The sequence below is a fragment of the Hyalella azteca genome, unplaced genomic scaffold, assembly GCF_000764305.2.
Source record: "Hyalella azteca isolate HAZT.00-mixed unplaced genomic scaffold, Hazt_2.0.2 contig9922, whole genome shotgun sequence".
Classification (NCBI taxonomy): Eukaryota; Metazoa; Arthropoda; class Malacostraca; order Amphipoda; family Hyalellidae; genus Hyalella; species Hyalella azteca.
Window position 1 is genome coordinate 288,665 of NW_025939978.1, and position 14,095 is coordinate 302,759.

At 44.9% G+C, this 14,095-nt stretch overlaps 1 protein-coding gene across 1 annotated transcript; it reads right to left on the reverse strand.

Annotated features, from left to right (window-relative positions):
- Positions 1 to 1,912: 1,912 nt before the first annotated feature.
- LOC108671508 (inverted formin-2) lies at positions 1,913 to 11,254 on the reverse strand. Its single transcript, XM_018159062.2, has 8 exons — positions 11,108 to 11,254; positions 9,916 to 10,254; positions 9,447 to 9,563; positions 8,912 to 9,052; positions 5,779 to 5,957; positions 5,546 to 5,655; positions 4,302 to 4,477; positions 1,913 to 2,509 (listed from the first exon to the last, which is right to left on the reverse strand). Exons 1-8 carry the CDS (start codon positions 11,135 to 11,137, stop codon positions 2,177 to 2,179), a joined length of 1,425 nt encoding a protein of 474 aa, XP_018014551.1. The 5' UTR covers positions 11,138 to 11,254; the 3' UTR covers positions 1,913 to 2,176.
- Between the last annotated feature and the right edge of the window lie 2,841 nt (positions 11,255 to 14,095).

Here is a 14,095-nt window from a genome sequence, read left to right on the forward strand (position 1 = left end):
ATGTATTAGGCATGTATTAGGAATACATTAGGCATGTACGAGGAATGTATTAGGCATGTATTAGGAATACATTAGGCATGTACGAGAAATGTATTAGGCATGTATTAGGAATACATTAGGCATGTGCGAGGCATGTATTAGGCATGTATTAGGAATACATTAGGCATGTACGAGGAATGTATTAGGCATGTATTAGGAATACATTAGGCATGTACGAGGAATGTATTAGGCATGTATTAGGAATACATTAGGCATGTACGAGAAATGTATTAGGCATGTATTAGGAATACATTAGGCATGTGCGAGGAATTTATTAGGCATGTAGTAGGAATACATTAGGCATGTGCGAGGAATGTATTCGGAAGGTATATGGTAACTTTCAGGAATGTAATAGGAACCTATCATCTTTCTTTTCTATTTCGATTGATAGGCTATCAGCTAAAACATCAGAGAGACCGTCTCTGACCGTAGACATCAGAGAGACCCTCTAAGCGTGTAAACTCTACACGCTTAGAGGGTCTCTCTGATGTCTACGGTCAGAGACGGTCTCTCTGATGTTTTAGCTCAGTGGTTCCCAAAGTGGGCGATATCGCCCCCCTAGGGGCGGTGGAAGGATTTTGGGGGGCGGTAAGGAAGAATAGGGCGTTTGGGGGGCGGTAGTCCGAAGTCAATGTCAGAAGTTCGAATGTTTGTTTGACGATTTGTACACAACACGTGCAGCACATCATGACTCCCAGCAATGGTTTTTTTCACCCAGATCTGTTTTTTAACCTCTCCTGGGTTTAAGTCTCGGACAAATTAACGGCCGGACACGCGGCCGGTCTCACGGCCAATTTCCAAATTCAATGATGAAGGAATATCTCTCAAACTAATGAACTTATCTCGTTGAAAGTTGGTACACGTATTCATTAGGACCTAACGGTAATGCTTAGCTCGAGAAATTTTTTAGAATTTTGCCTTCATATGTTTTTGCCATAGTTATATGACAATACGGGCCGAAATTCACTGTGATCAAGGAATTTCTTTCAAACTATTGAACAGATTCGAACGAAAATTTGAATTTAGAGTCCTAACTACCGAACGGTAATGTTTAGCTCGGAAAAATTTATTCGATTGTTCCTTTGTTCGCGAGGTTTTTTTTTTTATTTCACCTTCATTCGTGATTTAAACAGCTATACGTGCTTAAATTCTCAGTAATCAAGAAATTTATTCCAAAACTACTGAACAAATTTGAACGAAACTTAGTATTTAAATACCTAACCTCAGCAACGGTGATTTTTAGCTCGGTACAATTTTTTCGTTTTGCCTTCGTTTGCGAGTTATACGGCTATATGTATACGGACATACGTAAACGGCTCTTGGTTAAACCGGCCGGTGGAAAAGCCGGTCGTTCCTCCTATATCTGTATAACTCGCGAACGAAAGCAAAACAGAAAAATTGTCACGAGCCAAACATCACCGTTGGGAGGTTAGGTATTTACATTCAAAGTTTCGTTGAAATCTATTGAGTAGTTTAGAAGAAATTTCTTGATTGCCGCGAATTTAAGCGACAAATTATCCGGCGATACGGGCCGAATATAAGAAAGAGTGAAATCAAGAATGACGGTGAAATGAAAAAAAAATTCGCAAACGAAGGTAAAATCGAATTTTTTTAAGTTAAAAAATCACCGTTTGGTAGTTAGGAATGTATATTCAAAATTTCGTTGAAATCTGATCAGTAGTTTGGAAGCAATTCTTTGATCACTGCGAATTTCGGCCTTTATCGCAATATAACTCACGAATGAAGGTGAAATTTAAACAATTATTACGAGCTAAACATCACTGTTAGGTTCTGATGAAGACATGTTCCAAGTTTCATATATTACTTGATAATTGAATTTGGAGATTGGTCGTTCGACCGGCCACGAGTCCGGCCGTAAATTTGCCCAATACGTCCTAGGTTTCTAGTGCTGAAACAGTTAAGACAGCTTGAAAACATATTGTTTCACTGAATGGGGTTCTATTTGTGAAATAAACATTTATGTTCAACCTTCGTCTTTTAAAATTGCAGCGTACTAAATTTAAAGAAAGAGGCGAATGTTTTTACATGTGTCTGTGGGGGGCGCTAGAAATTCACCAGGGAGCCAAAGGGAGCGCCAGCCTGAAAAAGTTTGGGAACCACTGGTAGCCCGTGCGCATCAGAGAGACCCTCTAAGCGTGTAGTTTGCTTTGCTGATGTCAGCAAGTAGCTGGTCTAGCAGACACGCGTCGTCAGCGCCTGACGTCAGGTAGCCTGGCTTCCTGACACGTCGTTTCTTGTGACGCAGTTCGACGTCAGCGAGACGTTCACTGTCAGCTTCTTGCTGACGTTTGACGTCAGCCTGACGACTTCGTCGTTCAGGATGACGTGGGGAGCTGGCGTCAGCGAGCTGACGTAGAGACTGACGTCTCTCCAGTTCTTTGTTACGTTCCTCCTGATATTGCTGATGTCGAAGCTGTTTCGCCTTCAGTTCCGCCCTCCGCTCCAGCTCCTGACATCAGCAGTCACATATAATTAATATTTATGAACCCGCTTTTTAGCGCATTTTCTCGTTTATGGAAAAAATGCACTATTGTGCTCGCCATGTCCGTCTGTCCGTCCGTGACTTCACGTTTTCGTCGACAAGAAAATGCGCTCTCTGTCACTCACTGCAGTGAGTACTGAGTTATATTTCTGACTTACTACGTCTAGATATTACTTGTATCATGTAATGAATTCATGGTTAATTATAATAATTATTAAAAATGATTATCATTCATTCTTTTGACGTGTAGCCAAATCTGTCAATGGTTAATATTGAAGCTTGATTATATAATAGACATATAATCAATCGATTACTAAATATTTATTATAAATACTAAAATATTTATTACTTTTAAATCTAAAAATATATTTCATAAACATTTTCAGTTGGTTGAATGTTAATGTTTTTCGTAACCAGAAGCCAGGCCACGAGAGTTACCCTCAATAGACAAACGGTTAATCATTTTTGCTACAGTACATTAACAGTCGTCAACGCTGTTAGTATCCATAGATACTAATCATAATCATTCATCACGTTAACCCCCATATCCCCTTCACATTGAACCCTTACATTAAACCCTCATATCTACCCTCACATTAACACCTCACATCTACCCTCTCATTAAACCTTTACATCGATTCTCACATTGAACAGTTACACCAACCCTCACATTAAAACCTCACATCTACAAAATAATAATGTATTCTGAATTGATATTAAAATTGCATTTGGATAGTAAATTTAATTGGATTTTGATACAGTTCAATGATATTGAAGTCAAAATATTTCTTGTTATTGTTCAAATTAACTTAATTAACTTAATCCAGAAATGTGTTAGTGGAAGTCATTATTAAATTAAACTAGTATGATATCCTGGTCGATGAAATATTTTACCCATGCCCTGTATTAATGTCGATGAAATATTTTACTCATGTCATGTTCTAATGTCTAACTTTTGTTCGCAGGCCTTATTTTACGTACATGTTGACATCAAACTAATAAACTGAAACACGGTCCTGCATCCCCTATTACCCTACCTACATTTAGGGAAGCCTCAGCCAAATATAAAATCGTCAGCACAATATTAAACGAATAGTATTCCTCAATCGTCAGTGAGATTACTCAACCTCCCTCAGTCTTCCCTCAACTTCCCTCACATCTACCCTTGTGCCAAGAACCATTGACTCGGCGGATTAGCGGCGTCTCGGCCTATCGCATTTTAAGAATTCATTCACCTTGTAGCCGTCTTAGACAGATGAACTATCATCGTGTCAGTAGTCTCGCAATTTTGTTCCGTTAAATAGCCCTTGAAAACCAACGTAAGTTAAGTTTAGTTGCTAAGCCTTTTGAATAATATACCTACTGTTCAGTATATTCATGTACGTTTAGATTTGCTTTATGTTCTTGATTAGTCATTTGTCAAAATTTTCATTGAGCCAGTCTATTGTTTTCGTCATTGTATTTTGTTCTCCTGCTCTCTGGGCAGGTCCACGGATCTAAGTAAATTCTACAGCTACAAACGCTGCACGTTTTTTACCCCAAGCCAAAGTGGCGTTTACAATGCCTCGGCATTGACAACCCTCACATTAAACCCTCAGATATACCCTCACATTAAACCCTCACATCGACCTCCACATTAAATCCTCACATCTACCCTCACATTGACCCCTCACATCTACCCTCACATTAACCCCTCACATCTACCCTCACATTGACCCCTCACATTTACCCTCACATCTACCCTGACATCTACCCTCACCTTGCGGGCGTCCGCTATCTTGCAGCAGAGGTTATGGAAGATGGCAAAGCAATCCTCGAGGCGGAATTTCTTCTCGTTCTCTGAGAAATAATTTGCGAGCAAGAGCCGCCGCTGCTCCAGCTGCTCCACCAGCTGCTGCAGGTCTGCCAGCTGCATGCTACACGACGTCACTGGTTCTGTACGTTATCATTATGTATTATAATACGGGTACTGCGTTAATAAGGCTTTATGATTATATATTTATAATACAGGTAATTGTGTTAATAAGGCTTTATGATTATATAATTACAATACGGTTATTGAATTACATACAATTGCAATTGACGAATAGTCGCCAGCCTTACAAGCCGTCACTGTCATTATTATGCATTTATTTAGTGCAGTTAAACTATTTCTAGGCTTCTAGTTTCTCGAATGATCACGCTCGTGTATTCACGGGGGACATAGGTACATATGAGCATGGGTTCAGACAAAGCCCATCTGGAGGTTCAGGAACCCTAACAAATTTTAAATGCGGGCCCAGCTCCGAAATAGGTGCCGCCTATGACTCGGGGGGCGCGTAAATCAGCCGCTATGTATGCTCCACTAACAAAATTCGGGTATGCTTCAGCCTCCGCCCCGGAGTTGCTATGTTCGCGTAAGAGTTATTCTGGGTCAGTTGGCCAACTGATCGCAGTCAGTGACTAGTCAGAACCTCCTTGCCGATTTTATAGTCTCCTGAGAGTAGGGCAAGAGTTGGCAGAATGAGGACTAGGCGCTTGTAGCTGTCTGATTCGGGGACCGGAATGTAGACCAAAGCGGAAATAAAGAAGCTGATTTACGTTCGGTCCGAGTCCAAGGCGGTTCCTAATTCAGGGTCGCCACTAACTCAAAATTTTAATAGGGCCGCTTTGGCTCAGGGTTCGCAGAGCAACCTCTGGGCAGCTGATCGACAAGCTCAGTATGACTCGGCTCGGCCGACCCTTCCCATACTCTCAGGCGACTATTAAGTTGGAAATAACTTCTTATCAGAAGCTGATTTCGATCAAACGACCCAGCAGACCCATAATTTCTCTAAGCCGAGTGTAGCGACTTATAGGCAGAAGATAAAGCTTTATCAGAACTTTGGTTAGGGAACAAAGTGACATCTTTTGAGTAACCGTTTTTTTAGAGTAACCGTCGAAGATACAGGAAAATTAAAAGTATAGCTACAGCTGAAGGTAAATAAGCAACTGAAAGCTGAGTCAGCTTCAGCAGGCGAGTACCGATGAAGGTGTTGGCGACGTCAGGCGGGGCGGCCTGCAGCTGCGATGCTGTCAGCGCCACGGCGGCGACCTGAGCCTGCACCTCCGCGGCTAGCGCCTCCACCGACAGCCTGCGTCAGACACGAGCGTCATCAGCCTGTGTCAGACATCAGCGTTAGGAGCCCTAAGTATCAAAAACACCTTCATTCACTCGGCCCTCCTTACATCCTAACGCCTAACATCCCCCCACCCACCCGATCACGTCCTGAAGGCAGGCTAGCTGGCTGGTGAAGGCCAGCAGGTCAGCAGGCTGCTGACTACAGGTCGCAACGATGTGGTGCAGCAGCGTCAGCCCCGCCTCGTTGGCGCGCGTCTCCCACACGCGGGCCAGCGTCGCAAGGCTGAACCCAGCGGCGTTGCCTGCGTAGCTTCCCTGCTCGTCGATCGTAGGAAGTCAGACTCATGATTGTGGTTAAGAGCATCGTACAGCCTAACAAATAGAAGAATATATGGGAATTTCTAACAGTTGGTAATCTTGGTGGGCATTTCTGACGTAGCAGTCCCTGGCCACGTTGACCTAAGTATTCTGCATAAGTTGTTCTCGCCACTAAAGACCCCAGGCCTTGTCCATACTTACTGCGCATTTGCCTCAGTTGGGTCAGCTGATGTCCTCAGTTGGGATAGTTGATACCCTTAGTTGGGTCAGCGAATGCACGATACTGTTGCTTGCTTATTGCTGATGGTATTGAGGCAGAGTCGGACGATTTGCAATTGTTCTCAGGAACTCATCCAGTCGTTTCTTGAAGGTCTTCAATGTGAACTCTCCCCTCCATCTTAGCTCCATGCATGTGCCAGACGTTTAACAGCTAGTGTTATTTCATGGAAAGGGATCATTCTCACAGGGATTGAAATCTGACCGAAGCTCTGTTGCGTAATGGTGGTATACTGAAAATAGTGGACGGTCTCCCTCTTCTTTCGTTACGGTATGACACAATCCTGAAGCTCTCACTTTTGAAGTTAGTTACCTGGCCGGTAATTACATTCCATGTGCACAGAATGACACACCTTTCCTGTCTCCTGGGGCAGTGAGTACAGCCCCAGGCACTTCAGCCAACCCCACTAGTCTAGCTCCTCCATCCCGGTGATCCTGGAAAATAAGGTTTGCTGGACCGCTTACAATTGTCGTGAACGGGGTCCAAAGCTTGCAGCAGTACTTAAGGAGAGGGATCACAAGGGCTCCGCAGAGTGTGATTATTGGTACCGATTCTGTTCTGAACGTTCGGCAGATCCACCGCCTCTGTCGCCGGCCTCTTTTAGTTATTGCCGGTATGTGGTCACGAAACTCAACCCAAGTACTCATCGTCATTGCAAGGTTGCGAACGAGTTTCTAATTACTTACATTACTGCTCCGTCCGGTGACAGGTAGCGGTGACGCCAGCCTCCTATATAACACTATGACTAAAAATTTGGTGAGGATGCAAAAGCAGTTGGGACAAGCAGGAACGATTTCGCCGGAAACCGTGTTGTCTTCTATTGAAAAAAAAACAGCTTCCTACATGTACTTACCGACTTTTTGGCTACGACCTTCTCAAACACCTTGATTACATGTCAAGTGATTTATGTAATCATACTTCATTCTGCCTAAGATAAAAAAATCACTGGTTTATGAATACTCCACCTTAGACACGGTGTTGCAAACTCGATGTTCATCAACACCCTCTGGAAGTTCATGCTAGATTTCTTTTTCGTTCTCCTGTCTTTAGTATCGGAGGTTCCTAAGTACTTCTTCGAACTGCGCTCTTAGCGTTTGGCGCATGCTCTGGTCGTCTCCTAATGAGGAAATTGTTGTTATTCAGAGGTTCCAGTCGTGCCCTTTGACTGATGATATTTGTAGAAATATTAGGGGCTCTCCCGACTGGCACCCACTAGATGCTCGCTCCTCCGCTTCCTGTTCCCCAGTCTCGCGTGAGGCAAGCAGCTGTAGTTAAATTTTCTCAATTCGGTGCACAAGCCTCCGCCTTTTCATATCCCTGGAGGCATCCGATACGATATCTGTTTCTTCCGACTTGCTCGTTTTCTCGTGGAGATTCGCCTGTCCCTTGGAATCATGCGTCGTTTAGAGGTCGTTCCTCCCGGCATGTGATGCGCGTACAACTGCAGTAATACTTCGCTTATATGGCTTGTTGTGCATTGCTTCGGCATTTAACTTCAGGAACTTAGATCGTCAATCGACTTCAAAGAGTTCGTTTCCCAATGGCCTCCCAGTCCGTTCGTTGGTGGCGAAAATTTCGCCCAGCCAGGTCCTCTCGAGATGCAGGTCTGGGCTGGTTCCCAATCCTGATTATTGTCTCGACCACCACTAGACGGAGGTCTGATAGTGTAGTCTCCTCAACCCAAACATCAGCAACCAGTTCTTCATTGCTGGTAAAGAATGGATCCAGGATATTGTGTTCTCTTGTTGGCACCCGCACTGTTGACAAAGGAGATGCTCACCAGCAAATTTCACTAGTTTATCTTCCTGACTTCTAGCAAGGTTTAGTTGTGAACATCACATGCGTGGTAGATTGAAGTCTCCCCCATCGCCATGCAGGTTTGGGCTAGGCTCTAGGTCCAGCCACATTGGTCTCGATCTCCTTAAGGGCCTTGTTGAAATTATTCGATGGTTAAGTAGGTGGTCTATAGACTACTGCTACACAGAGGCCGAAAAGTTGTATAACTCGTGTTCAATGAAGCCATCAGAGTTCGAACTCAATTCCACCGTGCATCCTGCGACGGAGTTGCTAAGGAAAACAAATACTCCTCCCTCTTCTTCCGTTTCTACGGTCTGCCCGGTGATTTTGGAAACTACTTCTTACTCGCTTTGCGTGTAAAGTAATCGAATGATTCTAATATGTACTTCAAAAAGGATTTTCATTCAAATCAAAACAATTTTTTGCGCGAGAATATGATGCTGACTATAGTTACATTAGCACGAGAATGCGATGCACGGGTTCTGCGAAAGCTTGTTCCCACTACATCACACCACCCGTTGAAATATTCACAACGAAAATATTATGTATTTTTTTAACGGTTTAATCAAGAAAATACCATCCGTTGAAGGTTGCATTATTAATATGCTTCAATTTTTTTCGTAGTATCATCAGAATACCATTCAATTTCCGGTTGTTCCTTAAAAATACCTTACAATTTATGGTTACATCATGAAAATACTCCTTTTATGGTTGCATTAGAAAATCCTTTTTTTATTATCAAATCATAAAAAATCATTTAAATTTCAGGGTTGCATTATGAGAATACTTCTCGATGTTAGGTTGACTCAAAAAAAGTTTCTATATCACAGAATAAAAACAATTAAAAATGAAGGAATTATCTGGGCTTTGCACGGACCGAGTTGATGAAGTTGCCGAGCGCGAGGACCTGCGCGAAGAAGAGCTTCACCGAGTCGCTGGTGTGGATGACATCAGCCGCCGTCAGGAGGCCCTCCAGCTGGGGCCTAAGGCGGGCCACGGTTGGGCCGACCTCACCCGTCTGAAGAGGACCAGGTATTAAATTAATAGCTACATAGATGGGCCTCGGTTAGGCCGACCTCACCCGTCTGAAGAGGACCAGGTAATCAATTAACAACTAAATAGATGGGCCTCGGTCGGGCCTATCTCCCCCATTTGCAGGGTGTGATGTAATCAATTGACAGCTACAAGGGGCAACCAGGGAATGCCTTCAAATTCAGAGAGGGTGAAGAAATTTCCCCTTTATAACATGCCAGTCAAAGGGGGGTTATTTGCACAAGGAGCAACCAGGGAATGCCTTCAAATTCAGAGAGGGTGAAGAAATTTCCCCTTCATAACATGCGACCTGATGGTGGGGTAATTTACGGACACTTTACGGCAGTACCTGAATCATGGCGGATACCCTAAGTGAGTACCTGAATCATGGCGGACACTCTAAGTGAGTACATCGGTACTCTAGAGAGCGCGAGGCAGAATTGTTCTGCGGGCGCGAGGCGCGAGGCATCCGCCTCGTGCTCGACGGCTTGGTCCACCTGTGGCCAGTCAATACAGTTGGCTTCAGAAGCATTCCGGAAATAAATACACAGACTATTATAATGACTATTATCTGTTTTCAGATAGAAACATAGCGAGAAATCGTGCATTACCAAACAACAAGCACACTGATGATAACAGAGGGTTAATATAATAAATATTATATATAAATGTAAATATAAAAATAGCACATAACGTAGAGGTCACATCAGAGTGGACAAAAATATTCTTTCATAGGTACCGATTAGGAATCTGAGAAGCAAATATATATATCTCGATCACAGAAGAGCATTCGAATATGATTCTCCATTGATTACTGATAAGCAAGATAATTTGTCGGGTTACGCTCACCTCTTCCTTGTCCGGCAAGACTTTAAAGAGACTCCGGAGATGGTCAATGTCCACCTTGGTCGCATCACCGTTCCGTATGATGGCTACGACATCCTCCGTTGTACCCTTGAATGCCTTCAATGTGATGTTCAGGTTCATGGACTTCTTAGGATCCATGAAGGCGATGAGGGAGTCCTTCTTCTTTGTCGGCAACGGAGTGGATCCTACGGAATCGGAAGCGTCCGCGGAGGTTTTCTCAGTTTGCCCGAAGAGCGACTCTAAGGCCGCGTAGTCGATGGAGGTCTTAGCATCGGAGTCGAGCCTTGTCACTACTTCCTTCCAGATCGATTCTTCACTGGGCTGTGAGAAATATGCACGTTCAATAAGCAAATGCGATGAATTAAATGTGATAAATTCGCTTATTCATGCGATAGATGCGATGAATAATGCGATCAGTTACCATTATCATTCAAGAGATAAATGAGATTAATTACAAGGTAAGAAATAATTTTATAAATAATGTCGTAATTTTAGACAATACAGAATATATGATCAAAAAAATAGACAAGGCAGGTTTTCCTAAAATTCAACTATCAAAGGAATTTCACGGCCACCCTGACCTCTACTGTCGTTACGAAGCGACTACAGCCTTCTTAGTGGTCCACGGCTCCGGCAACCATCACAACTTAGCGCCCGGCCGAAAACTTCCCAGACAAGCAAGGTCTCCACCGACTACCTTTAGCCATCGACCATGTGGCCACCGACCTCGTTTGGCAATCGACCATATGTGCCCACCGACCTCATTAGGCCATCGACCATAAGTGGCCACCGACCTCATTTGGCCACTGACCTCATTTGGCCATCAACCTCATTTGGCCACCGACCTCATTAGGCCATCGACCATATGTGGCCCCCAACCTCATTAGGCCATCGACCATATGTGGCCCCCGACCTCATTTGGCAATCGACCATATGTGGCCCCCGACCTCATTTGGCCATCGACCATATGTGGCCACCAACCATATGTGGCCCCCGACCTCATTTGGCCACCGACCTCATTTGGACATCGACCATATGTGGCCACCGACCTCATTTGGCCACCAACCATATGTGGCCCCCGACCTCATTGGGCCACCGACCTCATTTGGACATGGACTACGTGCGGCCATCGACCACGACTTATGGCCTTCAGCTGCACATGTCCATCACTGACCTGAACTTTGGTCCAGTTAAGACGCCGCATTTTACGCGACGGCCGCGGCAGACGCCAGCAGAAGAGCGGCACGCCGCGGGGGGGGACCCGACGAGCCCAAGTGGGGGGCCTTAGATGCCTTCAGCTCCCCAGGGGGTGCGGGCGGGGGAGGGCCACCGCCAGGCGGTGGAGGAGGTGGAGGAGGGCCACCGCCAGGTGGTGGAGGAGGTGGAGGTGGGGGAGGAAGGCCACCGCCACGTGGTGGAGGAGGTGGAGGTGGGGGAGGGCCAACGCCAGGTGGTGGAGGAGGTGGAGGTGGTGGAGGGCCACCGCCTGGCGGTGGAGGAGGAGGAGGTGGAGGAGGAGGGGGAGCTCCCCCACACGGTGGTGGGGGGAGGGTAGCTGAACCATCACGATCTTCTGACGGGCTCTCCTCTCTCACACCTGAGAAACGAATAGCCAATTAATAGCAATAGTTCATAGACCGCGTACAGGTTATCTCGCGTTAAAGCGTCAAGTAATCCCGACCAAACGTAATACATATAATAATATTTAACATAGATTGTGCGAAGAAGTTGAGAGCGGTCGAAATTCATTGTGCATACTAAAGCAGAATGAGACTTGACCAAAAGACCGGCATAACGTAACCTGGGAGCAAGTTTTTTTTTTTGTATTTTATATCGGCTGAGGGCACCATGAGCTGACCGAGGGAAACTCGAAACTGTTGCAGCGTCTTCTCGGTAGGCCTAGGTGTGTGAAACGCCTGCCTATATATGCACCTTAAAATTCGTGTCAAATGGTTGTTCTTCAGTAGTAACTGTCACGCAAGTACGGTCTGTTCCCCAAACGTAGGTGTTGGCCCTAGCCCTAGCAGGCGGCTCGAAAAATTTCGAGTCATTCATACTGTCTGGTGTTAATCTGGCATCTCATTATAATCATTGTAATTATATTATATGATTAGATCATATGTAATTGAGACGTAATATTCACTTGGCCTGATAGAGATAGATGGAAAAGCACGAGACATGAGTCAGCATCTGGAAGACATCACGTGATAGATCACGCGATCAAGACCTTAGTTGTGGGCGGAAGCGGAAGCTATATAAGGGCTGGTGACCTTAGTAAGAGCCCTCTCGCAGTGGTTAATAAGAGCTCCGCGATGTAACGTGTCGGTTGAGTTCTTCGACCTTACGGTCGACGCCGTAGCTTATACCTCTGTATCGTAACTCATATATTACCACCCCGTACATAAGACATCTCATCTAGACAGATATGTCATACTTATCTTTCACGACCTTAGTCACTTAACCCGATCCTCAGGTATAGCTTAATAATTGAGCTCTGACAATACCACTACGACTCCTGTATAACAACGTCATAAAACTACAAGTAACGGATATTATTTCGGCACATTTATATACTGCCAACATCAACACCACGTCTTTGACTTAGCACGTCTCAAGCTGACCTTCATGCGACGTCTGGGTGGCAACGCAAGCAACATTATTGACAGACGCAGCTGAGCTGACAGGAACAGCTGAGCTGACAGGAGCAGCAGAGTTGACAGGAGCAGCAGAGTTGACAGGAGCAGCAGAGCTGACAGGAGCAGCTGAGCTGACAGGAGCAGCAGAGCTGACAGGAGTGAGGATGTCATACCAGCGCTGAGGCGGCAACCCGTCGGCAGCGCGGCCACTGAGTCGCAGCAGAGCGTCCCACGCGAGGTCGCTGCAGAGGCAACATTCCCGTGTAAAATTATTACTAAGTTTCCAGGGAAATAGCTATTTCTAGGTGGCAATTTTGCCAGGTTCCAGAGGAAATAGATGGCAGATACCTAACTGGTATTATTGCTAGATACTCGGTGATTAATTCGTCTTTTAAATGAGTACATTTTGTTTTATTTAAACATGACAGTAGAACTGCTGCAATAGACAATGCCGTGTCCTGGAAAATGTACGTAATAATTGAGAGGGTGATCCAATGTAAGTATTGCACCAGCAACGGTAGAACGAATTGCGATGTGAGAAATGTTGCATTTACAGTAGCAGAATGTGTGTGGATTTTTGGAGGATTTCCAACGACTTTAAATACAGACTGGGAATAGCTTGAGTAGGATTACATTATTTTAATGATGGATTTACCGTAAGTGGATAAGTCATTAAACAAAAAATGGATGGTTGTATGACAAATGGAAATGTCATGTAGATGCATGACGCACGAAAATACAAGATAATTGCATGAATGAAAGATGGAAAAGTCAGGTAGTTGAATGGTGGATGGAAAGACCAGGTGGATATATGACGGCTGGAAAGTGCAGATGGATGTATGACGGATGGAAAGTTCAGATGGATGTATGATGGATGGAAATTGATCGATAGCTGCGTTTTGTCAACAGATGGCAGAGCCACCACCACCTGTCATCACCACCCCGTGTCCCACCTGTGAGGACCGTCCAGCTGCGTGAGGTCGCGTAGCAGCAGAAGCAGCCGAGCGCACTGCGGCGTCTCGCGCACCTGTCACATAAAACATGAATAATGACCAGAAACTGGCGCACAGAGCTGGGATCGAACCCGCACCTCTCTGCTCCAGTCATGGTACTCTGAACTTTTAGCCGTAGGGTCACCCTTTTGCCAGTATTTTCGTGAGTTTTGCTATTGTTTGAAGTATTGCTGAGGTTTTGGTGAGGTTAACTAACATATTTTAGGTTATAGAAAAATTCTGATTAAAAATAACCAGCTGAGGGACCATTGTTGATAACGAAAATTTACGTCAACACCAATGGCAGTGACACAACTGGCGTTAACAAAACCTGTTGGTGTTGGAACTTCAGTCTCACCTTATCGAAGAGCTCGTCGAAGAAGTGGTGAGGGGTGGCGAGATGCTGGTAATTCTCCCCGTAGAGTTTCTTCATATCTTCTTCACGTAATTCTTCGTAAGCAGCGAGCTGTAGGCGCACTCCTGTGTCGTCATCCAGGGAGCTGTCGCTACTATAAGGGGGATGACATACGTTTT

Excerpts from the sequence above, each read along its gene's own strand:
- LOC108671508 (XM_018159062.2), bottom strand. The coding sequence starts at position 11,137 with ATGCGGCGTCTTAACTGGACCAAAGTTCAG. Across the intron at positions 9,564-9,915 it reads TCTTGCCGGACAAGGAAGAG|GTGGACCAAGCCGTCGAGCA; the intron begins GTGAGCGTAACC and ends GACTGGCCACAG. Across the intron at positions 2,510-4,301 it reads AGATAGCGGACGCCCGCAAG|GAGCTGGAGCGGAGGGCGGA; the intron begins GTGAGGGTAGAT and ends TGCTGATGTCAG.